Raw genomic sequence first — 24,195 nt, 5'->3', positions numbered from 1 at the left:
AACAAATCACAGGACACCCAAGAAATTACTAAAAAATCTGGTTTGATATTTAATGAATAACTCAAATTTCCAACAATGACAGAAAGGGTAAGGTTTAATCCATAAATTGAATAGTTTCAGAATATATAAACTCGTGTTCAATTACTATCACAAACTCTGCCCAACTTTATTTCATACCTGTAAGGGTGCTGGCATCAGAAGGATATAACTGCTGCCAACTGTGTGACGCATCAGCGTCAATAACAACATCAGTTACCACAGCTTCTGATTCTTCATCGAAGGTCTTCCAGGGAGGTAGGGATACATCTGTTTCATTGAAGCTACTAAAACCATTGGATGTTTCACTACTAACGCTCTCACCTAAACAGAGAACAAAGCAGTTGAGCTGTTTTCAGTTTAATATTCAGAGTGGACAGATTCCTTCTCCAATGACATTGTACTAACTCCTTTGCTAAATCTGTTTTTAAAACGTCCAAGTTATCAATGGTTAGAGAGTTCCGGCATTGTACTGCAAAAGATTGCCATCAGAACACAATTTAATTTAGTCTAAACAGCTGCTTGTTTCTTTTTTTAAAAAAATAAGTTTTTAAACAACCATTTCTTTCCAAATTATCATATTAATTCATAAGCAGACCATAATCACAAACGAAAATAGGATATTTGGGCGATCATACGGTTCCAATTACAAAATATACTGAGGAAAAATGTGGGGAAAAATTGCCATCTAGTGGCCATTCCCGGATTAACCTATTCCAATTTACCGTGCAGCTTACAAGTAACTGCAGCTCGTCCATCTCACTTGCTTCTCTATATCTTCCCCCAATCCCCATCAATCTCCATCATTTTACCCAATTATATCCAAGTCTACTTTTTGCCCACACAATGACTCCTCCTTCTCTAATGTTTGCCAGTATTCACATTGGCTGTTCATGTGACTCAAAATGGGAAGAAGACATTTAAAATGAAGTTACAAAAAGAGCTGGGTAAAGGTCCTGAGAAACACACAGGAAAGCAATAAAAAACAGACAGGAGGACAAAACAATAAGGAAAATACTGCAGACAAAAAGAGCAGCAACATGGACAGCAAAAAATTATGACCCGAATATTACAAGCAATGGAAAGAACCTTCAACCGCTTTGATCTCAATCTTCAAAACTCTCCCTGCTGTTTTCTCATTACAGTATAGAGTTTCTTAAATGAGTCGAGTCTTCAGATCATTCACCCACAAACACAGAAGTTATTCAAGCTCATCCTCCATGGGGATTTGGGGGAAATTATGGCTATGGAAAGCATTAGTCATCTCAAAGGGCTCAGATTTTCAATATCAACCAACTACCTGAACTAGAGCCCAGCAGTCCCATTCCAAAACATAATTCATCATCAAACAGGAGGTGAACAAACATGGATTTGTTAAGAAAAAGAAGCAACATTTCAAAACTCACTTTTATTTCTCAATCTGAATTTTGCTTGAGATGGCTGGACAGTATCTGCATTACTTTCTAGCTCACCGGGGCTACTGCTCCTCCGTATTGTTATCTATAATAAGAGTTATGCAGATTGTTCTTGTTTAAATCCAATGACAGGCCTTTTACTACACATATTGCATATTTTATAGACCAACAGAATTCCATACCTTTCACATGGATGTCATGTTTAACCAAAGATTAGTGTAGTCAAACAATTTAATGTATAGGTAGGGCTTCTGATTTTCGGTTATAACTGAAAAGCCCTGATAACCACCCCTCCATACAAAAAATATTTTAATTGGTGTTTATCCAAAACATACCTATCCTGACATCGACTGTGCATGTATTACTCTCTTTCGCCACCTCTTCCTCGCCCCTCTGTGTTTGTTGGTGTGTCTCGTGATGCGTTTGTAAGAGGAGGGAGGCAATGTGCATGTGTAAAGGTGCCTTTCTCCCCCTCCTTGTGCGCAGGCGCGTTTGAATCTTATATCAATTAAGTGAAAGCATCCTCGCCCCAACCCCCGACTTTTTTAGAACTCAAAAAAAATTGCGAGAAAGAAATCCTGAAAAATCAAATTTTTTTAATCCCTATATCCAGAAGCCCTATCTATACATAGGGCTCATTTTTCAGGGTTTAAAATGTTAATTTTTCAGAGTATTTTGGAGTTCTTAAAAAAGAGGTATTTTCAGGGCTTACAGTTAATTGCAATGAGAAGATTCAGATGTGCCTGTGTACATGGAGGTATAGCCGCATGCCTTCACATGAGGGTGCCTCTCTCCCTTCCGTGTGCACAGGCTCATGCAACCCAGACTTGCCTGTGCTCACAAGGGGAGAGGAGGTGACAGAGTAACACATGCACAGTCAGCTTCAGGACAGTTAACCAACTGTAGTGTTTTCTGGAATTTATTGGATAAACACCAATTTTTTTTTAAGTTTTGTGGAGTTTTACTGGGGTTTTTCTGTTAAAAGTGAATTTGGTTTGAAAGCATAGCATTGAAAATAATCATGTGGTTAAAACGTCTTCATCTTTAAACAAGATTTTACAAAAGCATTAACGAAACAAAGTAAAAATTATATAGCAATACAGTAATAAATTGAATGCCAAAATCCAGAAAAACCTAAATTCTATGATTAACCACACAAAGCATTATAGCATGATATCTGGCATTAAGTCATTCAGTATATCTAAGCTTTTGATCCTTCTGCAGTATATTTTGACGTGCAGCAACTGTCAATTTTGTTTATATCGCCTTACAACAGGAGTGTCATCCTCTTTTGCCCCAGTTTTTCGGTTTTCTGTAACAGTTGTCTTTGACTCTGAGTTACTGAAGCTGGCTGAATGCTCCCTTTTTTGCACTGCAATATAGAACACAAAATAGATTATGTTTGCATATTATGGTATTTAAATAAACAAATAAATCAATCTTTTAATTTGTTCAAAAGATTTTGAGATTTACTGATCTCAACCCATTTCTCTTTCACATTCTCAGCCAGGTATGAAAAATAGCTGAAGGCACATTAGCACCATCTCTCATACCAAATATTTCAGTGTTAAATATAATATGGCAACAGTCAGTAAAATATAATGCTATTTGACAAAAACAAACGGTGAGATATTTCTACTTTTGAATGTTACAGATTGCATTAGCAAATCTTCAGTAGCCATTAACTATGTCACCTTGAATGCAGGTTCAACATAGAAGTGAACATTTCTTTAAAACATTTAAGTTAAACAAAATGATAATTCGAACATGCATCAGTACTTCTTTAAAATACAACAAGAAGTCAATAAAATATGCCTGCTTTAATCTCTTTTTCCTCCTTATACAAATTACCTGGTAAGAGATCAGAACACAGTTGGTCTGCAATATCAGAAGTGCTGCTGCTGTGTGTAAGCTTCTGTTCTCCCATCAGAGGGTCTGCATCTGGTAGATTTTCAGCCTGCTGAAACTCTTCATCTTCTGCAGCCACGTGCACATACACAAAAAGCAAAATAAGAGTAAAAACGCAGACAATAGTTCAATTAACTCTCAGGTTATCATCTAGTCCAGACACGCAATGCACTCCTCCCTAAGCTGATCAGTTTTGTACACTTTCAGCTACAAAAATATCACTAATATTCCTGTCAAACTACTAGTTAAGTGTCAAAATGTACATCTTTATAATTGCAACGTTTGATACACCAATCACAAATCAACCCCCAACTACATAAAATCATTTAAAATATGATTAAGTCTTGCCCTACCATCCTTCTTTTAATAATAATAATCCTTGCATTTGATATAGCACCTTACCACATCTTCGAGACATCTCAAAGCGCTTCACAGAATATACTGTGAAGTGAAATGACTGTATATTTTGTGGGCAAATCAACAATTCTCTCTTCCTTCCTATTCTGACTCTTCATTTCAAATTTTGTGAAAATCACTTTTAGGTTAAACTTTGTAAAATTAATGTTGCATGATAACAGACTTGAATTTGGGCCCATTTTTATAAATTAACTTACATATATAGAGAAATTTTCTCATTTAACAATAGCTGAAACATTACGATTCAGTCTACAGATTTATCAGTAATTTTTCCCCAGAAAGTGGTAGTTATATAAAAGAAATGTAAAATAAAAACAGAAGTCACTGGGAACACTCAGTAGGTCAGGCAGCATCTATGGAGAGAGGAAAGTAAGTGCGCGTTTCAGGTTGATAACCTTTCCTCAGACATTAACTCATGTTAATTCACTTTTCTCTGCATAAATGCTGCCTGATCTGCTGAGTGTTATTATTTACAACACCTGCAGTATTTTGCTTTTGTTAAAAAGAAATGTAGCTTTGAAGATAAAGTCCATACATTTGTATTCCATACTAGTTTCCTTTAAATGAATGGCAAGAACCATCAGGAATTTGCTTGAGATACTAATTATTAACATTAATCTAAGCATAGATTGAAAGAAAAAAAATTGCATGAATAAACTGCAAGCTTTACATACTGCAATGACGGCTCCATCAATGCAAATGTCATAAAGGTGGAAAGAAATTAAGAGACAGTATAAAGAATCACAGCTTTGAGTACAGTACCTGACAGTTTCTGAGAAGAAGAGGCATGAGTGATGCCAGGTAAGAGAGAGCTCACAGTATGAAGCAGTAGAGGAACACTTTTAGTGCTTGGTAAAGCCTCACAAAGATGCACACAGTTGCTGATAGACTGGCTTCGCTTAGCTTCCAAAGAGAGAAAGCAGGCAAAGGTAATTAAAACATATACTTGAGAATACAAAACAATGAAGGTATTACAATTCATTATAGATGTCATTTCATTGCAGTCATTTCTGTTAAGGCAGAGGATTTCACTTCCATACATGATAGGAACTTAACTGGCACGCTGTTAATTGTTAAACCCGGCAGTTGTACACAGCAACATCTCACAAAAAGCCAGGGAGTGAGTGACCAATTGGGGGATTGTTGGCTAGGACACTGGGAGAAATTCCTTCTCTTTCGAACAGAGCCATAGGATCTTTAATATGGATCTTGTTCAAAATATCATCCAAAGGATGGTGAAGGATTAAGTGCAACAAATCTCATGCAATGCCTCTTATGAAGCATGGGGTCAAGCACAGAAATATTCCTATTGTGACTCAATGACAGAATGGTACAAATAGCAAAAATGAACAGTAATAGATCAACAGTTTAACCATTACAGAAGCATGTAATCACCTACTCCTTCCTCCCCATGATGTTTTGGCAGAGACATTATAGTGATGCACTGCTAAGCCCCAAGACTCAAATTAAAAATGTTAGCTGCCTAGAAAAATATTTCTCTAACCATCTCCCATTCTTAGAATTGCTTAGAAGCAAAATCACCACAGACTATTAATGTTTAATTTATGGGGTATGGGGATAAGGCAAGGCAGTGGGATTAAATTAACACCGCGCTCTGAGACCTGATGCAGACTCAATGGGACGAATGACCTCCTGTGATGTAAATTTCCATGATTCCAAACCATATTTTGATGATTTAGCACTAACATAATGTGCTATTTATGAAATTAAAGTTCAGGAACCATCAGTCAAGTGGTCATTCTTTATGTGTAAGCAGTTGGGTGTTGGTAAGGTCTTGACAGTGAGCAGCATTTTAGGAAATTTATCCACATACTCAAGCCCTGAAATTTCATCCATTCTTAGCCAGTTACGAACATTTTGCCTTAAAATTCAAGTTTGCACTACAATTGTGGAAACTTCTTAAATCTAGTCTTAATTTGGAAGCTGGTTTTCTGGAGTACCTAACATGAACTGGTTTCCAACTTAGACTGAATTCAAGAATTGTCCACATTTCTACCGGATCTTAATTTTTTAAGACCAAATGAACAAAATTCAGCCCACATCAGTTTCTAGCAAGAATCTCTTAATTGTGAATAAGAAATCTGTCTTATTTTCTCCTCTGTACCTTAAGTGAGGCTGAGGCCAATTGTAGCATTACAACTACTGCCCCTCATGAGATAGACTCTTTACATGACAAGTGAATTTTTAAAAACAAAAACTTAATTTAAATTCTGAATGTTCCCCCCCACGACTCCAACCCCCAGCTTGGTTGCAAACTCTCACTGTCCAGCACCTTGGGATATCCTCCTGACATGAAAATGCGCTACATAAATGCAATTTGTTGTTGTTGTACATTTACTCAATCCCTCCGTCCTTAGCATCGTCAGCCATGATTTCAGTCACGATGCCAAGAACCTCTGAAACTCCCTTCCTTAATCATAGTCTTGACTCTTATTTGCCAATCTTCACACCTAAAGACTTTCCTCTTCGACTGTGACTATCACCTCCCATTTCTCCCTGGCTTGGCATCAAAATATGTCATTGTTAAGCACTCCTAGACACTATCCTGGGTGATGGGCACTATATAAATGCAAGTTGTTATGTAAAAAGCAGCCCAGAGCCTTAACAAACTTTGGTGGCAAATGAACAATTTCATCTTATTGCACCAAATGCAGCTTTTCTTAAAAGGGAGCACTCATTGCTGAAGATTAGTCCATCTGGCAAATCGTACTGCTGAAAGTAAAGACAGAAAAACAATTCCTGGAACTTGGAAGGTGCATCTTCAGTCAACAATTATCCATTACTGGTTAAAGTCAGAGACATGCGAGAAAGACTGAATTAAGCTACATAAAGCCTCTGCAGTGAAATACAATCTGATATTTCAGTCAGAATGATTGCACTGTAGTACTTTCTTTCACATGAAGGTTTCAAATGGTACTTTCAATTATACAGACAAAGAATTAAGAAAGGCATTCGTTCTGTGCCAAAATCCATACAAAGCAAAACATATTACTCTGATGTTCACTGCATGGAAAATCCAATTAGATAAGCTATTCATCATAAGGGAAAGTGGAGGTGGCAAATGTGCATTTTCATCTTACTTGGACCAGATGCAGCATTTTTTTTAAAAAAAGGTACTCATTGCTAAAGATTTGCCCATCTGGCAAATCTACATGCCTCTTAAGAACTAATTACATGAAACCATGGTAATAAGGATGTTAAGTACAAACAGCCTGGTCTAAAACAAGTTTCTAGGTTTGATGTATAAAAAGTCGACACTGATTTACAGATTTGGTCTAAGTTTAAAATTAAACATGTGCAAAAATAATTCTACCGTCAAAGCTGAAGAGATCATGAAAACCTAATCACATAAACTTGAAGCCTATCCACACAAATGTAATAGCCAACAGGGATAGGTTTATTTACCATTAGCTTTGTAACCCTGACTCATGCTTCTGTGGCACCTAAGAAGGTAAATACACACCATCTGCTTGGCTTTTATCTTTTGGCTTTACTCCTTAAGAGGAAACTAAAAAAATGAAATATCTACAGTTTCATTAAGCCCTGCCGACAATAATAAAGACCTCGTTTATGATCAACAAGATCCACACATTACTCTGGTCGTCTTCAGAGCGTACAAAGGAGAACCTCGATAGATAGCTCCCCGCTAAAGTAATGTAGCAGGATGACAAGAACCTTGTGATTGGTCTGCTCTCCTGCAATAGACAGGATTTGAAAAACTATAACAAAACAGCTGTACAAATCTGAGCCTAGTGTATACTGCTGCAGTGCTCTTTTCACTGGAATTCTATTCAGCTCTATCAATCAACAATGACATTCTGATAGACACTTAGAGCAGCGTCTGAAAACTCTCCACATGATGGAAATGAAACCCAAAATATACAAAGCAGAAAACATTTAGTGTATGGACCTACCGCTCAATAAAACAGTATAGCTATTTGTCAATTGGATTTTTTTTGTTGTACCATTTGTTTGAAATATGCAGATATGTTTTAAAAGTCTATTTGCTATGTGTAAAACAAATCTACACTCATCAGTTCACTTTTATTCAACTTAATCAAAAATTGTATTGACTTTATGAAAAAAAATCTCTGAAATCAAATAGGTTCAGAAAACAAATGCAGAAGAAAAGCACCTCAATCAAATAATGAATCATTGTATCATACTAAAAATGACTATTCAACAGTTTTAGTATGATCAATGATTCAAACGATGCGACAGTTTGAAACAAATATTATAGTTTGAAAGTTTGTAGTGGTCAATATGCTGGCCAATATCAGTCAGCTTGCCATCAACAATAGAATTCCAAATATAATAGATAATGTATTTTGTTTAATTGTTCTAGTTATAAATTAACATAAAATGGACACATCAGTTCTGAAAGCACATTTCACCACTTTAACCTGTAGCATGCACATGCATTGCGCTTTCCTGTTCTGGCAATTCTGTCCACCAAATTGAAGCAAGTTAAAAGCAGGATATTTGTTCACATTCTGATGCAACTTCGCAATAAGTAAATGTTCTTGTTACAGTATAAAAGCTGTCAAGGACAGGCCATTAGTAATATGCTGGGCAATAGAAAAGTGCAAAAATAGTTTCTGAGCATTGTGGGGAGGTTTGGAAATTTTTGACAAATTTTGCAGAAAATGGCAGGGAGTTGATTGGTGCTAGTGAGGTACATTTTACTGTCGACCTACATTTTTTCACTTCATTGATAAAACCTAAACATGAGGAAATACCACATATTAGATGGTTGCAGAAAAAATATTAATTGCTTCTTTAACAAAAACTGGGTGGCCTTTTTTTTCGGTGGGCGGGGGGGTGGAAGAGGGGTTACACCAGCGAGTGTACAGGAGCTCTCAGGGCCCAGCACCGCACACAGACTCAGAGAGGGAGACACACACACAGACACAGAGAGACACACTCGAGACGCACAGAGAGAGAGAGACACACACTCAGAGAGACAAACACTCACAGACACAGAGACGCACACATTCTCAGAGAGAGACGCAAACTTACATAGAGACACTCACAAACGCAGAGACACACAGGCACACCCAAAAACACACATAGGGGAAGGAGACAGACATACTCACACAGAGAGACACACACAAATGCATACAGGGAGACATACACGCAGACAATCACAACAGGGGACCTCCGAGTCCAGAGCCCACAGTGACAACAGATGAACAGCCGGGAGGCCCGCGGGCCAGAAACTACATTTATAACGGGTTTGAGAGGAGGATGGACGTTTGTAGCAGATTCTGCTGGGGTTGCGACCGCACATTTCCATTGGCCAGGTAATATGGTAGTTTGCATTAGTATGGGTAAAAAGGATAAAATAGAATTTATATAACACAGTAAACCTCACACAAGTCGGGACCATATCATTTAATATGACGTATGCTAACCCCGCGCTGCCGGTAAACTTCCATAAGTCTTACCAAATCTGATTTAATTAATAATCTACACTGAGCACATGCAACTCAATGCAGCTGGTAAGTGCACCTGCAGCAATTCATCACTGCAGCCGGCAAGTGCGGGAGTAATGGAAGATAGGGGCGCGGCATTATGAGTTAGGGGATGAGAAATACGACAAATGCTAAGAAATCTAAGTGGTTTTGTTAGGAAATTGAATGGGGCTGTATGTACAACTTCGGCGACTGTACGATTTATAAAGATAGAATTTCACTGCCTAACTTCTGCATTTAGGTACTTTTATAAAATAAAGATTCTATATTTACACGATTCTTCAAGATCTTCCCAAATTATGCACTTTCTAAATAATCTCATCTCTTTCATCAAACGTACCTGTAGCTTTCTGACGAACAACATTTCTGGCCTTTTCAACTCCTGGGGCACCTGAGGTAGTAGCACTTCTGAATCGCATATGTTCTGGTGGGCAATCAGTTTGAGTTCTCCAACTCAGGGAAAAGGATCGACCCACTCCAGTTACCTTGTTAAGATCTTGACATACACCTTAAAAAGTTAATGATGCACAAAAAATACATCAAGAACGGTTATGTACTTTTTTTAAACTGAAGACTGGTAACTATACCTTTGTTTATCTTTAAATCTAAGATCAAATCTGTCAACTAAGACAGAATAAGTTAAATAGCAACACAAAATACAGTTGTGATGAATCTTGTACAGTATTCAGCACAAAATAAGGAAGAGCATGTCACCATCATCTTGGCATCAGATTGGACACAAATCTCCACTCATTACGCAATGGTGCTACCAGTTGGGATTGAGCAGTAGCTGATTCCCTCTACATACTAATAAAGGTGGTTTACCAAACCTTGGATATAATGACTGGGTATTCATGAATTCAGACTCCAGACCAGATTCCACGCGTGAGTTTCCTCATCAGCTGTTCAACAGATATTTGCCTTCAACACAGTGGAAGGACCTAAACAGGACAGCTTGCAACATGCCAGCCATCATGATGTTCTAGAGGTTCAAGTCCAATGACACGTACTGAACGCCATCAGATCCTCTCGTGGGAGGTTTGGCAAATAACCAGCCTGCTGGAAACCAACTCTGCCTCCAGGGAATTCAGCAATAGGACAGTGTAGACTGGAGCCCTCCCTCGCTGCAGCTGCTTCCCCTTTTAACCACAAATCCACAACACTGCTCACTGCTTAGTCCTCAATTTGCCAAATGGGCTGAAGGATCCCTTCCACTACCTGTAAGCGAAGGATTTCCTTCAGCCCATTCGCCAGGCCCGACTCACAAATTGAATTGTTTGGAAATAAGACTTGTACGTCACAAGCGTAACCTGCATTCATAATAAATGTTAAAATTAATAACTCCAGAACAAAAAAGCCTTCCCTTCTACAAAAAACTAGCATCCTATATTATTTGGAAGCAAAATTAAATGACAAATTACCTCTCCCTCTTTGCTTTTTTTCCTTCTGCTCACTCAGCTTCTCCAGTGGTAGGTCATTCATGTCCAGACCATAGACACATCTTGCTAACACCACAGTAAGTGAATCCATAATTTTTGCCCATTCAATAATCAGTTCATTCCAGGCAGTAAGAGAAGACAGGACAGAAAGCAGCTCATCCCATAGTTCACGGGAGATAAAAACATTTAAACTAGCCCGGATCCAGGCCACAATGAGAGTCTACGGAAAAGAAACATTTGTAATTAAGAGTTCAAAATGATAACAAAGTTTAAAATAATATGATATTCAATTTAAGACAGGATTCTACCACAATAAGCATCAATGCAAGCTAAAGTAATCCAATCCAGTTTTTATTGCTAACATCACAATAAAGAATTAATGTGAACCTTTCTAAAACAATCATATGAATACAGATTGTTTTGTGCTTTATAATATCAGGTTTGCTGCATATATTGATGTTTGTACAAAAACGTTTAAAAAGCATTAACATGGTGAAGACTTCTGTCATTTTTTATTCTATTAAGTATCAAATTGTCGATCCTCCAGTAAACACCAAAATCATATCCCACTTAAGATCAACACTTTGTCTGACAAGTTTCCTTTGTACTCTATTTTACAATACACGACCCTTGGGAAAATGCTATGTATGAGATCCTGTTGCAAGAAAATAGATTTGAGGCATCATCTTGCACCAGAACTATAATATAGATTTAAGATTAACAAAACTTGAGTAAGTTTAGATTGCAATTTGCAACAGGATCCAAGGGCCATGTTCATGTCATCCAGCATCTGTAGGGCGTAATCACTTATAATGCATATATAGTATATGATAATACACACACTTCCAACAATAGTCCATTTGAATCTCAAAGTCCAATTTATAATTAATGCTCCCGACTATTATCATTAAGAGTTGAGAAAAACTCTTCAATGCAGAAACCAGTGCAATTTAGTTTTAATATCCCTGCACCTTGCCCTTTCTTTATCTTCAGATCGCACATGAAGACCTTCCTCTTTGACAGAGAATACGGTCACCTCCCCCTAGCTCGGCGTCATGCACCACCACTGTCAAGTCCTCTGGAATGCTTTTTTGTGTGAGGGGCGCTAAATAAATGCAAGTTGTTGTAATATATAATAGAACATCACATGACAGCTCATTTAAATAGTGTCTGGGCTGTCAGGTAACTTAAGAACATTTTTGATCAGAGAAACTGCATTCACTTCACAGCACCTGCACTTACATTGGACCAGTTCAAATGGATATCCCGGTAAAACCATGTCCCGAAGGCAGTCTCATGTGTCAATCTTCAGTGCAAATTGCTTCGGAGTCACAATCTCACACAATTAGTGCGTGTTTTTTGCAGCAGTTTAACAAAGGATAAACTAAGCATTGAATTACCAATTCGAGAACTTCCTTTAAGGTACCAAAGTAGGCTGAAGTAATCCAAAACTGACCTCAGAAGCAATTAGATCTAATTAATAAAGATAGATCGCCCCATTGAATTCATATTGAACTTATGAACCAAAACAAAATTGTCATCGTTTCCCCCTCCACTCCCTGCCAAAAAAGCATCTGGCAGTTTCCTACTACTGACTGACTTATACTTAAAATCTTTTGCCTAAACCTTCGACGGTCTCACGCACTGGAGGCCAGGAGCACATTCCAAAACATGGTATAACTGACAATGCTATAAAATTACATTCAAAATAAACACAAATTAGTTCAAAGCAAGACAATATTCAAACATTTTGTGAAAAAAACAAGAGACTAACTACATCTCATTTGTATATTTTACCCGGAAAAGCAGTCCAGACATATTTTCTGCAAAAATATCCCTTTTGTGCATATCCAGTGGTTTTTGCATAACTGTTTCAGTGATCTTGAGCAGGACTCGCAAAAGCTGTTCCCTAGGAATAAAAAGAAAGTTTAAAAATATGCCTGGAACAAGTCGGTAATACAATAGAAAAATGCCTCCATCAAAGCTAACACATCCCAGAGATAACTCACAAATCTTTGACAATATCTAATCAAGCAATTTTGCCCATCCTCAGCCAAACCGTTACACAAACCAATTTGCAACAATGTCACATCACACCCACAGGGTGGCAGCAGAACATGAAAGCTATTTTTTGAAAGGATCATGTGGGTCAACTCAAATGTTGTTGCCTGCTGTGAGATTCAAGGAAATAGTCCACTTCTAGGTTGAATGATTCAAAAATAGACTCAGCAAGGTAGCAGAAATGGAAGCAATAAAAAAATATTTTATTTGATGTCCTGAAAATTTAATAAAACATTGTTACACTAGAGAATTCATTTTAGCCTTAAAGTATCCTTATATATTCAACATAGCTAGAATTGAGTGTAGGAATCATTTCTTCACACAAATGATTGTAAACGTAGAATTCTGCCCGAGAAACCTGAAGAGACAGAATCGATCAGGATGCTTAAGAGATATTTTATTAGAGAAATTCAAGGGTATGGCAAAAAAGGGTCATCAGAATCAAAAGGTCTGCCAAAATCTAAACTGGTGGAAAGGGTTCAATGGGCTAAAAGCTCTCCTCCTGTTCCAGTTTTCCTATAGCTCTTAAATGTTAAAAACAATTATGCAGCACATTTCCTAAATTCAGAACATTGTATTTATTTGAGGAAATGTTTTAAAAACAATGCAACTTGATCTCAAGCTTACCATGTCTTTCTGCTCATGGTTAACTCCATGATCATGTGCCTGTAGATGCTCAGCACTGCCTTGCACACATCCATCTGATCGGCCATGAACTTGGGAATATCAGCACAGGGTTCCAACAAGAATACATTTGCAGAATTTGTTAAAAACACCTTTTAAAATAAAACAGATTACAATGTACAACTTTTCTCTTTTACAATCTTGTTACTTGATTGCTCTGAACCACTTTTTTTTTTAAAGTTTTTGTAATTGCATGACACATTCAAATCATAAAAAGCACAATTCCTCTTATTATTCTCCCTCTGATACACCAAGCTTTTATAACTTATTTTCCAAATATATTTTTATGCAACCTCTACTTAGTTAGTTCATTTGAATACAAGATGACAGACTTCATCTTTCAAAAAGTGGTCTAAAGAAGTAAATACTTCCTTCCTAAACACCCTATAATAATAATAATAATCCTTGCATTTGATATAGCGCTTTTCACGTCGGGAGGACGTCCCAAAGCGCTTCACAGAATATACTGTAAAGTGAATTGACTGTATATTTGTGGGCGAACGCGGCAGCCAATTGCGCACAGCAATGTCCCACAAACAGTCGTAGATTGAAAATGACCAATTTATTATTGTTTTTGGTTTTGGAGGGATTATTATTAGGCGTGTGGAGTAAGGATAATTATTGATGCAATTTTATCTCCTTCTGAGATATATCGCAGATATATTGATTTTTAAAAAAAAATGTATCCCTCTCCTCCCCTTCTTTTAAAGCCATTGATACTTTTTGTCCTTCTATTGGTCAGCTGGATAAGGTACCTGAGATTGACCATGTCATCCAAGTTAGGCTATTAAGATTATCTGACTGCAGAGTATCACAATTTTGTCTATTCTAATTCCCTGATATCTACAGACCAAGCCCTTCTTGCACAAGTATTTGGAAACCTGCCCCTCCTCCCCACACACACCTTTAAAATATCAAGATAACAGGAGAGATTTGATGAAGTTTTAATGAAGGATCTTCAGCCCATTTGATCTCATCTTTCCAAAATACTCAGAATATCAATCTCACGGGCCACACATTATCCATGCGCAAAATAGTCAGGTGGGCTGCATGTGGAACAAGGGTCGCAAGTTGGCAACCCCTGCATTACAGCATTAAACAATGTCTTAATAGGGTTTGGGTGCCCTGCCCTTAACCACGCTTCCTGTTAACCTGTAATATCCAGGCCCCTCAACAACATCAGCAAAGGCCTGTGGATAGGTTGCTAGCGTGCCTTTTGAACCATGGCTTATGTGGCAAGATCAAAGGAGCACTCAATGATAAAATACATAGAAATATTCAGCTCTTGCCTGTAAAGTTGCCTGAGTACCAGCTTGAATGTTTGCATCTTCCTCTTCAAAAACACAACCCCGGTTGATGGCATTTGTAAATGAATATGTTCTTCCCCAGCTAGATGTGCGCCTGTGCCTGAACTGCTCACCAGGCTATCAAAGCAGAGAGAAAAACACATATTAGGTGTTACATAATGTCAATGCTAGGATGTGCTGTATTCCAACTAAATCCTTTGCCAAGACATCCATTGCATCAGAAAATCACTGCATCTTGCAGGAAATGACCTGTGTAGATTTATCAATGAATAAACCGGTTAAATGGAATATCTAAGATGAGTTTTCTTTCAAAATATTCTCCCTGAATAAAGAAATGCAACAAAACTGCTCTTCACCTGCAATTAAGGGTCCATTACAACAATACCTGGGATCTGCAGAGTTCTTATTTACTCTGGTGAAATTTGTTGCGGAAACTATTCAAATTAATTTCAAAGTGGCTTCAGCCAGGAAAAGAGAAGGCAGCAGGAGCTCTGGGTAGGCATTATCAGGAGCTCCTGTTCTCTTCTCTTTTGCTACACTTCCTTTTCATTGAAGTGCAATTCATTGTAGTCTGTAAGTGCACATGCACTTCCCACAAATCCCTACCCTGATCTGTGGGAAATGGAGTTGCTGCATGTACACTTACTGTCAAGTATTGGAATCGCAGTAAAATAAGTTATTCTGCGCATGCAGCGATGGGTTTCCCACAATTCAATGCAGTCGACTAATAAGTGCACAAGCATCGACGGGTCAAGATGTCATTTCCTGCGATTCAATGCAACCGGTAAGTGCAGAAGTAATGGAGGATAGGGGAATGGCGTCCTGAGTTAGAGGATAATTAATACAAAATCTAAGTTTTGATAGAAAACTGAATGGGACTCGGTTGCATGTGCGACTTAGGCAATTATACGATTTATAAAGATGAGACTTACGCAATCTTTACTGTATTAGGGGACTAAAATGTGATTTAAATGTAGAAATACTTGAAGCATCAAATATGAATGATCTGAGTGTGCTGCAGACACATACCCACCATTCCCACCAACACTGCTCTCAATGCCACCATGACTATAGCAAGGGGTGGGGTTACGTATTTGATTGCCAGTAAGAGGGATAGAGTTTATGTGAACCCACCTACACATCTGGGTAATCCATATTTGATACTTTAGTACAGGCTAAATTTAAAATTGCCTGTTATAACACAATGACTAATTTAACATAAATATACTTTGGTTACCTTTTTACCATCGGTCTGTACTGAAGAAAGATGATTCAAATCGTCAACAGCATCTTCTTCAATCTCCATTTTTTCTGGTTCTGCCATAAATAAAGGTTTATTTTCTTGCAAAATCCATTTCCGATATACCTTTATTACATTCTTTGTTGCTGATGCTTCACAAGATGGTAAACGAAAAGCCTAAAAATAACATACACACTGAGTCTTTCAATTTCTCTCAGAAAACTTTCATTTTAACAATCATTACTGTATATTAACAGTGTCGTCAAAAGATGCTTACTTAAACACTGATACAAATGGTCAATTTTCACAACACTATACCATTTCATACAGAAACTATTTACAAGATGAACTTAAGGTCACCATCACATCATAATGGAGCTCAACTGTAACTTGGCTGAACTACTAATATAATTGCTGAGCTATTTAAAATAATCTAATGATCTATTATTGTGAATTTAGTTTCAAATAAGACTAAACTTCCTGAAAAACACTGAAATCTGCTGGTGATGCTATTTTGAAGGAGTTTATGTGCCAAAAATCCAGATAAATCCAGTCTCTAAGTGCAATGATAAAAGCATACGAGAACAAAACAAAATTACATTTGTATAGCGCCTTTCACGTCAGAAGGATATCCCAAGGCACTGGACAGTCAGAGTTTCGGACCTGAGCTGGAGGTCGGGATCGGGGAAGGTGGAGGGCAGGGGGGCGGAGCAGAGTGATCAAAAGCATGGTCGAAGACGGGTCTTGAGAAGGGTCTCGAAGGGAGGGGGCGAGGCAGTGGGATTGTACTATGGAGTTCTAGAGGGTGGGGGCAGAGTGGCAGAAGGCCCTTCTTAAATCTGGGAACAAATTTCAAGTAGAAACATATACAGTACGTGAACATTCATGAAACAATATTTCACCACTAGAGGGTGCTGCAATTCTATTTAATAGTTGTCTAACAACCTATTTAACATTTTCTCATTTAAATGTGAAGGAACATGAGGAAGTTCGATGAATTTTACTGTACCTGTGCATTCCAAATACTACAACTTACAAAGGTCCCAACTGTTCCTGAATATTTAGTGTACATCTACACCCTGAACTAGCACACTGTCTGCTTCAGAACAATGTACAGACAACATGGGAAAAATCTGAACGCATCAAACAGTTTGAATAGCAACAAAACTAGTTGTACTCTGAATAGAAATGTTAATTTTACATTGCAGTCTGCAAGAGATGTTGTCTCAGATGTTAAAATTAATTTTACGAAAGCATTACGTTTGGTACATGGGTCAGTGTCCCCCAGTGAATCAACTTCAGCATTCTTACCCTTGTCTGCAAATCGCTTCACACCCTTGCACCTTCCTACTGATCTTCTAAAATCCAACTCTCTGCATGATCCTCTGCTTGGTAAAATTGGGCTTGCTGTGAATTCTCCACTTCTCGCCACCCCAAAATATTTATAAATAAAAATATATAATGGGACGTTCTCCCGACGTGAAAGGCGCTATACAAATGTAATCTTGTTGTTGCAATCCTTGCTGAATCACATCGTCGAAACATCTCAAAGAGTTTCACAGGATATACTGTAAAGTGGAGTGATTGTGTATTTTGTGCATGAAACGGCCACAAAGTACACAGTCACTCCACTTTATTTTGTGCTGAGAAATGAGAATATTCAGCCTTCTGCTCACCACTTTGATATTACAACCCAAATCATTTTCAATCTGCAAACACCATGTAGTCATTGGAAAAACATACAGACCCAATCATAATAAGTAGGCCATTGGATCCTCAAGGGAAATATGCTCGGCCCAACTCTGTTCACAAATGACTGTTGATGTATTTAAAATTAGCATGGTTCTGCCATTTATAGACAACAGGCACCAAAATCACTGCAGCGAGAAACTGACAACATTGATTAGAAAGTAAATAAATAGCACAATAAGTCTTGGTAAGACCAGAGGCAAAAATAGAACAGTGGAAATTTTCAAGAAATTTTAGTTCTAATTGTCACTAACACCAAGATCAGCATTCTGGAAAGTTTATCTCTGACTAGGAAATAATACTGCATATTAATTCAAAATTATTTAGGTTAGTGCACTGCAGGAGGATGATGCTGTCCATGCCAGAAAAATCTGTACTGTAATATATTTTGCAAACTGTGGGGTATCATTACCTGATACTCATTGTCTTTTTCATACAATGTCAACCATTAGATTAACCATTTGTTGCTCGAGCACTCATTTGGTATAAGAATCTATGAGCTACCAGCTGGCACTCTAGAAACATCTTTCATTTTTCTGTACTTCCAACAATCAGCATTCATTATACTTTCACTGGATTGATGTATACCAACTAATATACAAAGAAAGTGGAAGCTACTGGAAATTCCCTGCTCTGCCTAAGAGCTATAACACTCTGTTTTCATAAAACACATCGGCCGCTGACCTTGATGAGAAATGATAACAAGAAGGCTAGAAGGTTTAAGTATCTGTCTGACTTCAGGTCAAACAAGCAGTTTTTTGATGGAAAGCAAACAACCTCAGCTATTGGGAGTTTCAGTAGCTCCTGAAAATGACATGTCACCTTATATTAATGAACATTGCCATTAATTCTGAGTTATAAATTGTTCCTTTTATCAGATAAATAAGAAACAGAAGAGAAACCCACATAAGTGGAATTTTCCTTTACAAATCCAGTAAATATCCCTTGCCTCTGTTAGCAGAGCATTTAGCACTTTGTACTTTCGGCCACCGACAAGTAACATTCAGGTAAGAAATGTCTTGGGAGTTTTAATGTTTGCGATGTAAAAGTCTCATAGCCCAGAGAAACTACTGTATTTAAGCCACAGAATAAAGAAAAAACAGCATATGCAAAAACAATGTTCAAATAAATTATTCAGGACATTTAGGCTCCAGCTGTGATAAGCTATTGACACCAAAAAAAACATTCATTATTTATGTTTTCGTGCATGGCAAGTGTTCATTATTTATCATAATTATTTAATTCAATCACTATTTAGAACTCACACTTGAATATGAGCATGTTTTACTTAAAGCACATTTTCAACAAGGTACTTATACCAGTCACATTTGTACACTTTGTGCTGATTACCTCATTTTTTTTAGAATCATGAAATGTTTCTGACCTGTGTCTGAATCTAACCCACTCGCAGGATTAAACTTCATTGTACGACTCCCCAACTAAAGTTCTGCACTATCTCAATTTCATTCCTAATGATCAGATATCCACAATGCTTGGAATTCAATACCAACTTGAAGTTGCGTGTAGATGCCACTGAAATTGAAAAATCAGGTTTATGTCAGGTGCATTATTCCTCCGATAGCAAACAATTACTTGAGAGAAAGAGAGAGAAAACTCTCTGCTTTTAACTATTTGTGGTGCCAGACCTAGAAAAGCTCAATACAAACACTAGGTGACACAAGAGGAAAACTATATTCTATTGTACAGAACCAATTTGCTTCACTTGATAACTAGAAGACACATAAGGCATTAACAACAACAACAAAATTACATTCATAGAGCGCCTTTCACATCGGGAGGACATCCCAAAGCACTGAACAGTCAGGTGTTGGGACCAGAGCATGGGGGAGGGGTGGTGTAGGGGTAAGGAAAGGCAGAGAGGTGGGAGGGTAACCAAAGGCACGATCGAAGAGAAGGGTCTTGAGATCGGCCTTGAAGGAGGCAAGGGAGGAAGCGAGGCGAAGGGACCGTGGGATGGAGTTCCAGAATGTGGGGGCAGAGAGACTGAAAGCCCGACCACCAATAGTAGGATGGGTCGGGTGAAAGACATGGAGCAGGCCGGAGCCCACTGAACGGAGGGAGTGGGCAGATTGGTAGGGAGTCAGCAGGTCAGAGAGGTAGGAGGGAGCAAGGCCATGGATGGCCTTGAAAGTGAGGACAAGGATCTTGAACTCGATCCTCTGGGGGTGGGGAGCCAGTGGAGTCGGGCGAGGGTGTGAGTGATGGGGTCACGGAGTGAGAGTTTTCGATGATCTGCAGCGTGTGAAGGGAAGAGTCGGGAAGGCCGATAAGGAGGGAGTTTCCGTAATCGAGCCTTGATGTGACGAATGCATGGATAAGGGTTTCAGCAGCCTGAGGGGCGAGACAGTGGCGGAGTCTGGCAATGTTGCGGAGGTGGTGGTAGGCAGTTCCGGTCATGACGCGGATGTGGGGGAGAAAGGACAGTTCAGGGTCAAACAAGACACCCAAGTTCCTGACTGGCTTAGTGAGGTTGAGTGTGCAGCTGTGGATGCTGATGCTGCCGGTGCTCGAGGTGCGGAGACTTGCTGATGTTCAGTTAGAGAAAGTTGTCTCTCGTCCAGGACTTGTCGGACAGGCAGTCGATCAGGACCCAGTAGTCCTGGAGTTGAGGGTGGAGGCAGAGATAAGAGTTGGGTGTCATCCGCATACATGTGGAAATTTACCCCATGTCTGTGGATAATGTCACCGAGGGGGAGCATGTAGAGGGTGAAGAGGAGGGGATCGAGGACAGAGCCCAGAGGAACACCGCACGAGATGGTGCGAGGGCTGGAGGAGAAACCGTTTGCTGTGATGAAGTGGAGGTGGTGTGAAAGGTAGGGCCTGAATCAGTCAAGGACAGAACCTTGAAGGTTGAGGTGGGAGGAGAGGCGGTGGAGGAGGATTGAATGGTCCACGGTGTCAAAGGCAGCAGAGAGGTTAAGGAGGACGAGGGAGCCCTGGTCGCACATGATCAGGATGTCGTTTGTGACCTTGACCACCACCAACAACAAGATTCCATTTATAGAGCGCCTTTCACGTCGGGAGGACGTCCCAAGGCGATGTACAGTTGGGTCAGGACCCGAGCAGGGGGGAAATGGTCAGGGTGAGGGGAGGGAAGGGAGGGAGCGAGGAGGGGGTAGAGAGTCGAGAGGGGAGCTGAAGGCACGGTCAAAGAGAAAGGTCGTGAGACCGGCCTTGAAGGAGGAAAGGGAGGAGGCAAGGCGAAGCACTGGGGGATAGAGTTCCAGAGCCTAGGGGCTGAGAGGCTGAAGGCCCGGCCACCGATTGACCATAGCAATTTCCATGCTGTGGGCAGCAAGGAAACCCAATTGGAGGGGTTCATGGAGGGAGAGGAAGGAGAGGAAAGAGCGAAACTGGGAGGCAACGGGTCTCTCAAGGACCTTGGATAGGAAAGGGAGGTTTGAGATGGGCCAGTCGCTGGATACCTGTGATGGTTCAAAGAAAGGTTTCTTCAAGGTGGGGGTGATATGGCTGTTTTGAGGGGGGAAGGAACAGTGCCAGATGACAGGGAGAGGTTGATGATGTCGGCAAGTAGTGAGGTGGAGCTGGGATTTAAGGAGAGGGGTGGGGATGGGGTCCAGGGAGCAGGTGGTGGACTTCATGGAGGATATGGTGGCGAAGACAAAGGAGTTGACAGGTTCAAAGGTGTGGAAGGAGGGATGGGTAATTGTCGGAGTGTGGGGTGGGGGTAGGGAGGGAGTGGAAGTTGGGGGGCAGCTGAGCGGAGTCCCTTGAATTTGGATTCGAGGAAGTCCAGCATTTTCCTCGCAATGGGAATGTAACTGAAGTGGTGTACATGTACACTTATGGGAATGTTCATTGTGACAAATTACTCACAGAATTGATAATGACCTAGGATAATTGTCAATAAATTATTTCCATAACTGAGTTAAAAATTTCTGGCAAGTAGACGCTTTTGCCATTTTTAAATGGTTGCCTTAAAATACTGCTAACACTCAGAGCTTTATGCGCATTTGAGGAGCATTGCACAGAAAACACTTGAAGATACTCTTCCTGGGTTATGTGTTGTGGAAATGCAAAGTCAAAGAATCTTAACAGTGGCATTTGTTTATTTAACTTTCTTCTGTCTGAAACTTGTGCTATTTTAACATTAAAATACCAGTTTTGAAAAGAGTGATACGTTTATTGGTTCACCACTCTAATGGCACCATAATCGTTCCGTTATTGCATTGGCCTTTAAACTAAAACAGTATTTAATTTAAATTAATATAACTGCTTGAAAAATAATATCTGACTTAGCATTATACAAAGACTGCAACCATAAAAAGGGAACAATGTTGTAAATCTGAGGCTACATCACATTAGATGTTTAAAACAAGGCAGAATATATCAACATCTTCAGCACATAACCTGGGATTCTTGCATCAGTATTTCAATACATAGTTAATGAGCAGAAGAGTTTAAAAATGTCACTTTTTAGTTTAATTGCTACTAACACAGACTAACCTGGTGAAACACTTCATTTATAAAATTCACATTAGCTCGATTGGAAAGTAGTACTTTCTGAACCATCTCGTAGGCTGTTCGATGCTCTTCTTCAATGCTGCAGATACTGGAGGCACTGAGTCTTCTGTCAGAGAGTGTACTGCTGTTGGAGTGGGATCGATCTTGTTCTGAAGTCCCATTCGTCTCCAATTCATTGGCTTTGTCCTGAGTTAATGGGTTAGCAGTCACAGACTGCTTAGTCCACAAAAAGATTAAAATAAAACAAATTAGATGTAGGAAACACATTTTCTGCTCGTTTTGTATCCATATTCTCCTTAAACACGAAAATAAGGATAGTTCACCCATGGTCATCTCCCAGTCACTGTAACTACTTGGTAAATACAGAAGATATTCCACAATGGTCATGGTCTCATTCCCGCCACTCCCTTCAACAAGCAATTTGAATAATAGTTTTAAAATGTTACCCTCTGAAGAAGTCTCTTATGTGAATAAATAAAACTGGAATTTTAACCTAGTCCTTCAAAAGATATGCAGATAAGTTAAATGTTACTCTAATGGATGAAAAAATTGAAATATTTTGAAGTGCCTTAATCCCGAGTTGTAATTTCTCCAGTTAGCGGATCAATCCCTAATGCAAAGGCTCTGCAACACCTGCTTCAACAAAACCACAGGTACTCATTGAACATGTGTTCATCTACTATCCAATTCTATTCTTATCCACTCCTCTGCACGGCACTTTGCTTAGCTAAGACTGGATTGCTGCACGTCATGCAACCACTCTGCGCTACTATGCACCATCATGGCCTTTGCCTTCAGCCACTATGAGCCTACAAACTCACCACTTCCCATCTTACCCATCTATAAATCCCACTTTAAGTTCTACCTTGTCGAACATGCCTATGGTCACTCGTGTCTCCCTTGTTTGGCATCCAAGCCCGCTGTTCCTGCTTGAAGGGTGTGTACATAACCCCGGGTTGCTTCAGCAATTCAGTTTTCAATTGAAAGTGGGGAAAACCACAATGCAAGGATGTTGTCAATAGTAAAAATAAATTTTAGATGCTTCTAATTTCATCCAGCAGCAAATCATTATGAAGAACGTTATGCCAAGCACGTTTCCCTGAGGGATCCTTTTAAAATCATGACCCAGTGTTTTGAGCTTTGAGGAACTGATTGAGCCAGTTTAGCCATTTATTAGATTTGTTAGAAAACACTAGGTTTCTCAGAGTCAAGTACCCTAACAAATGCTTTGCATCATGATCTACAGCTGATAGTACTGGGCAGAAAGAAAACTGTCCATTGCTGAAACATGAAATTTAAAACATCACAAGTAAACCAATTATCTCAAAATCGGCAACCTAGATTTATACAGCGCCCTTCATGTAAAATAAATCTCAAAGCAGTTTACAGAATTAAATCGGAAACAAAGTAAATTTTATGAAGGCAAATTTGCATCCAGCTATGTCCTACAAACAATGGAATGACTAGCTAATTAATTTGAATATGGAAAAAGGATGAGGAAGGAACAAAAGGCAAAATAATTAGGAGAAAAACCTCCATGTTTCTACAAAACAGCAAGAGGAGGGTCCTCTACCAACAACAACTGGAATTTGTACAGTACAATTGAAAAGACAGATGGGATCTAAATGAATTACGTAATTAAAAACAGATTGTATTCTTCAAATAAATTATCAATCCAACATTAATGACCATATAGCAGGTTAGCAGATACCCAAGATTTCAGAATAAAATTGGCAGTAGGCATGCAGTTTTAGGAGGGGTTTCCGCTAACTGGAGAGTGAGAGGATGGACTGAGAAGGATAACAGCAGCAGCAACAAAATAATTACATTTGTATAGTGCCTTTCACGTCAGAAGGACGCCCCAAGGCACTGGACAGATAGAGTTTTGGATCCGAGCTGGGGATCAGGGCCGGTGGAGAGAGCGGGGGGGGGAAGCAG

At 39.1% G+C, this 24,195-nt stretch overlaps 1 protein-coding gene across 1 annotated transcript in view; it reads right to left on the bottom strand.

Moving 5' to 3' along the window:
- The window catches only part of ralgapa2 (Ral GTPase activating protein catalytic subunit alpha 2), a 193,705-nt gene that overhangs the window by 124,823 nt on the left and 44,687 nt on the right, over positions 1-24,195 (bottom strand). The window contains exons 10-21 of the mRNA XM_042333340.1: positions 22,240-22,470; positions 16,000-16,179; positions 14,745-14,879; positions 13,399-13,547; positions 12,508-12,619; positions 10,693-10,930; positions 9,612-9,779; positions 4,539-4,679; positions 3,303-3,428; positions 2,723-2,823; positions 1,443-1,536; positions 178-360 (exon numbers count right to left, since the gene is read on the bottom strand). Coding sequence (XP_042189274.1) covers positions 178-360; positions 1,443-1,536; positions 2,723-2,823; positions 3,303-3,428; positions 4,539-4,679; positions 9,612-9,779; positions 10,693-10,930; positions 12,508-12,619; positions 13,399-13,547; positions 14,745-14,879; positions 16,000-16,179; positions 22,240-22,470 — 1,858 coding nt within the window. The remainder of the gene's footprint in view (positions 1-177; positions 361-1,442; positions 1,537-2,722; positions 2,824-3,302; positions 3,429-4,538; positions 4,680-9,611; positions 9,780-10,692; positions 10,931-12,507; positions 12,620-13,398; positions 13,548-14,744; positions 14,880-15,999; positions 16,180-22,239; positions 22,471-24,195) is intronic.

This window comes from Callorhinchus milii, unplaced genomic scaffold (assembly GCF_018977255.1).
Source record: "Callorhinchus milii isolate IMCB2004 unplaced genomic scaffold, IMCB_Cmil_1.0 Scaffold3, whole genome shotgun sequence".
Classification (NCBI taxonomy): Eukaryota; Metazoa; Chordata; class Chondrichthyes; order Chimaeriformes; family Callorhinchidae; genus Callorhinchus; species Callorhinchus milii.
The sequence above is the reverse complement of the archived record's forward strand: the minus strand, read 5'-3'. Positions and strand labels throughout refer to the sequence as shown.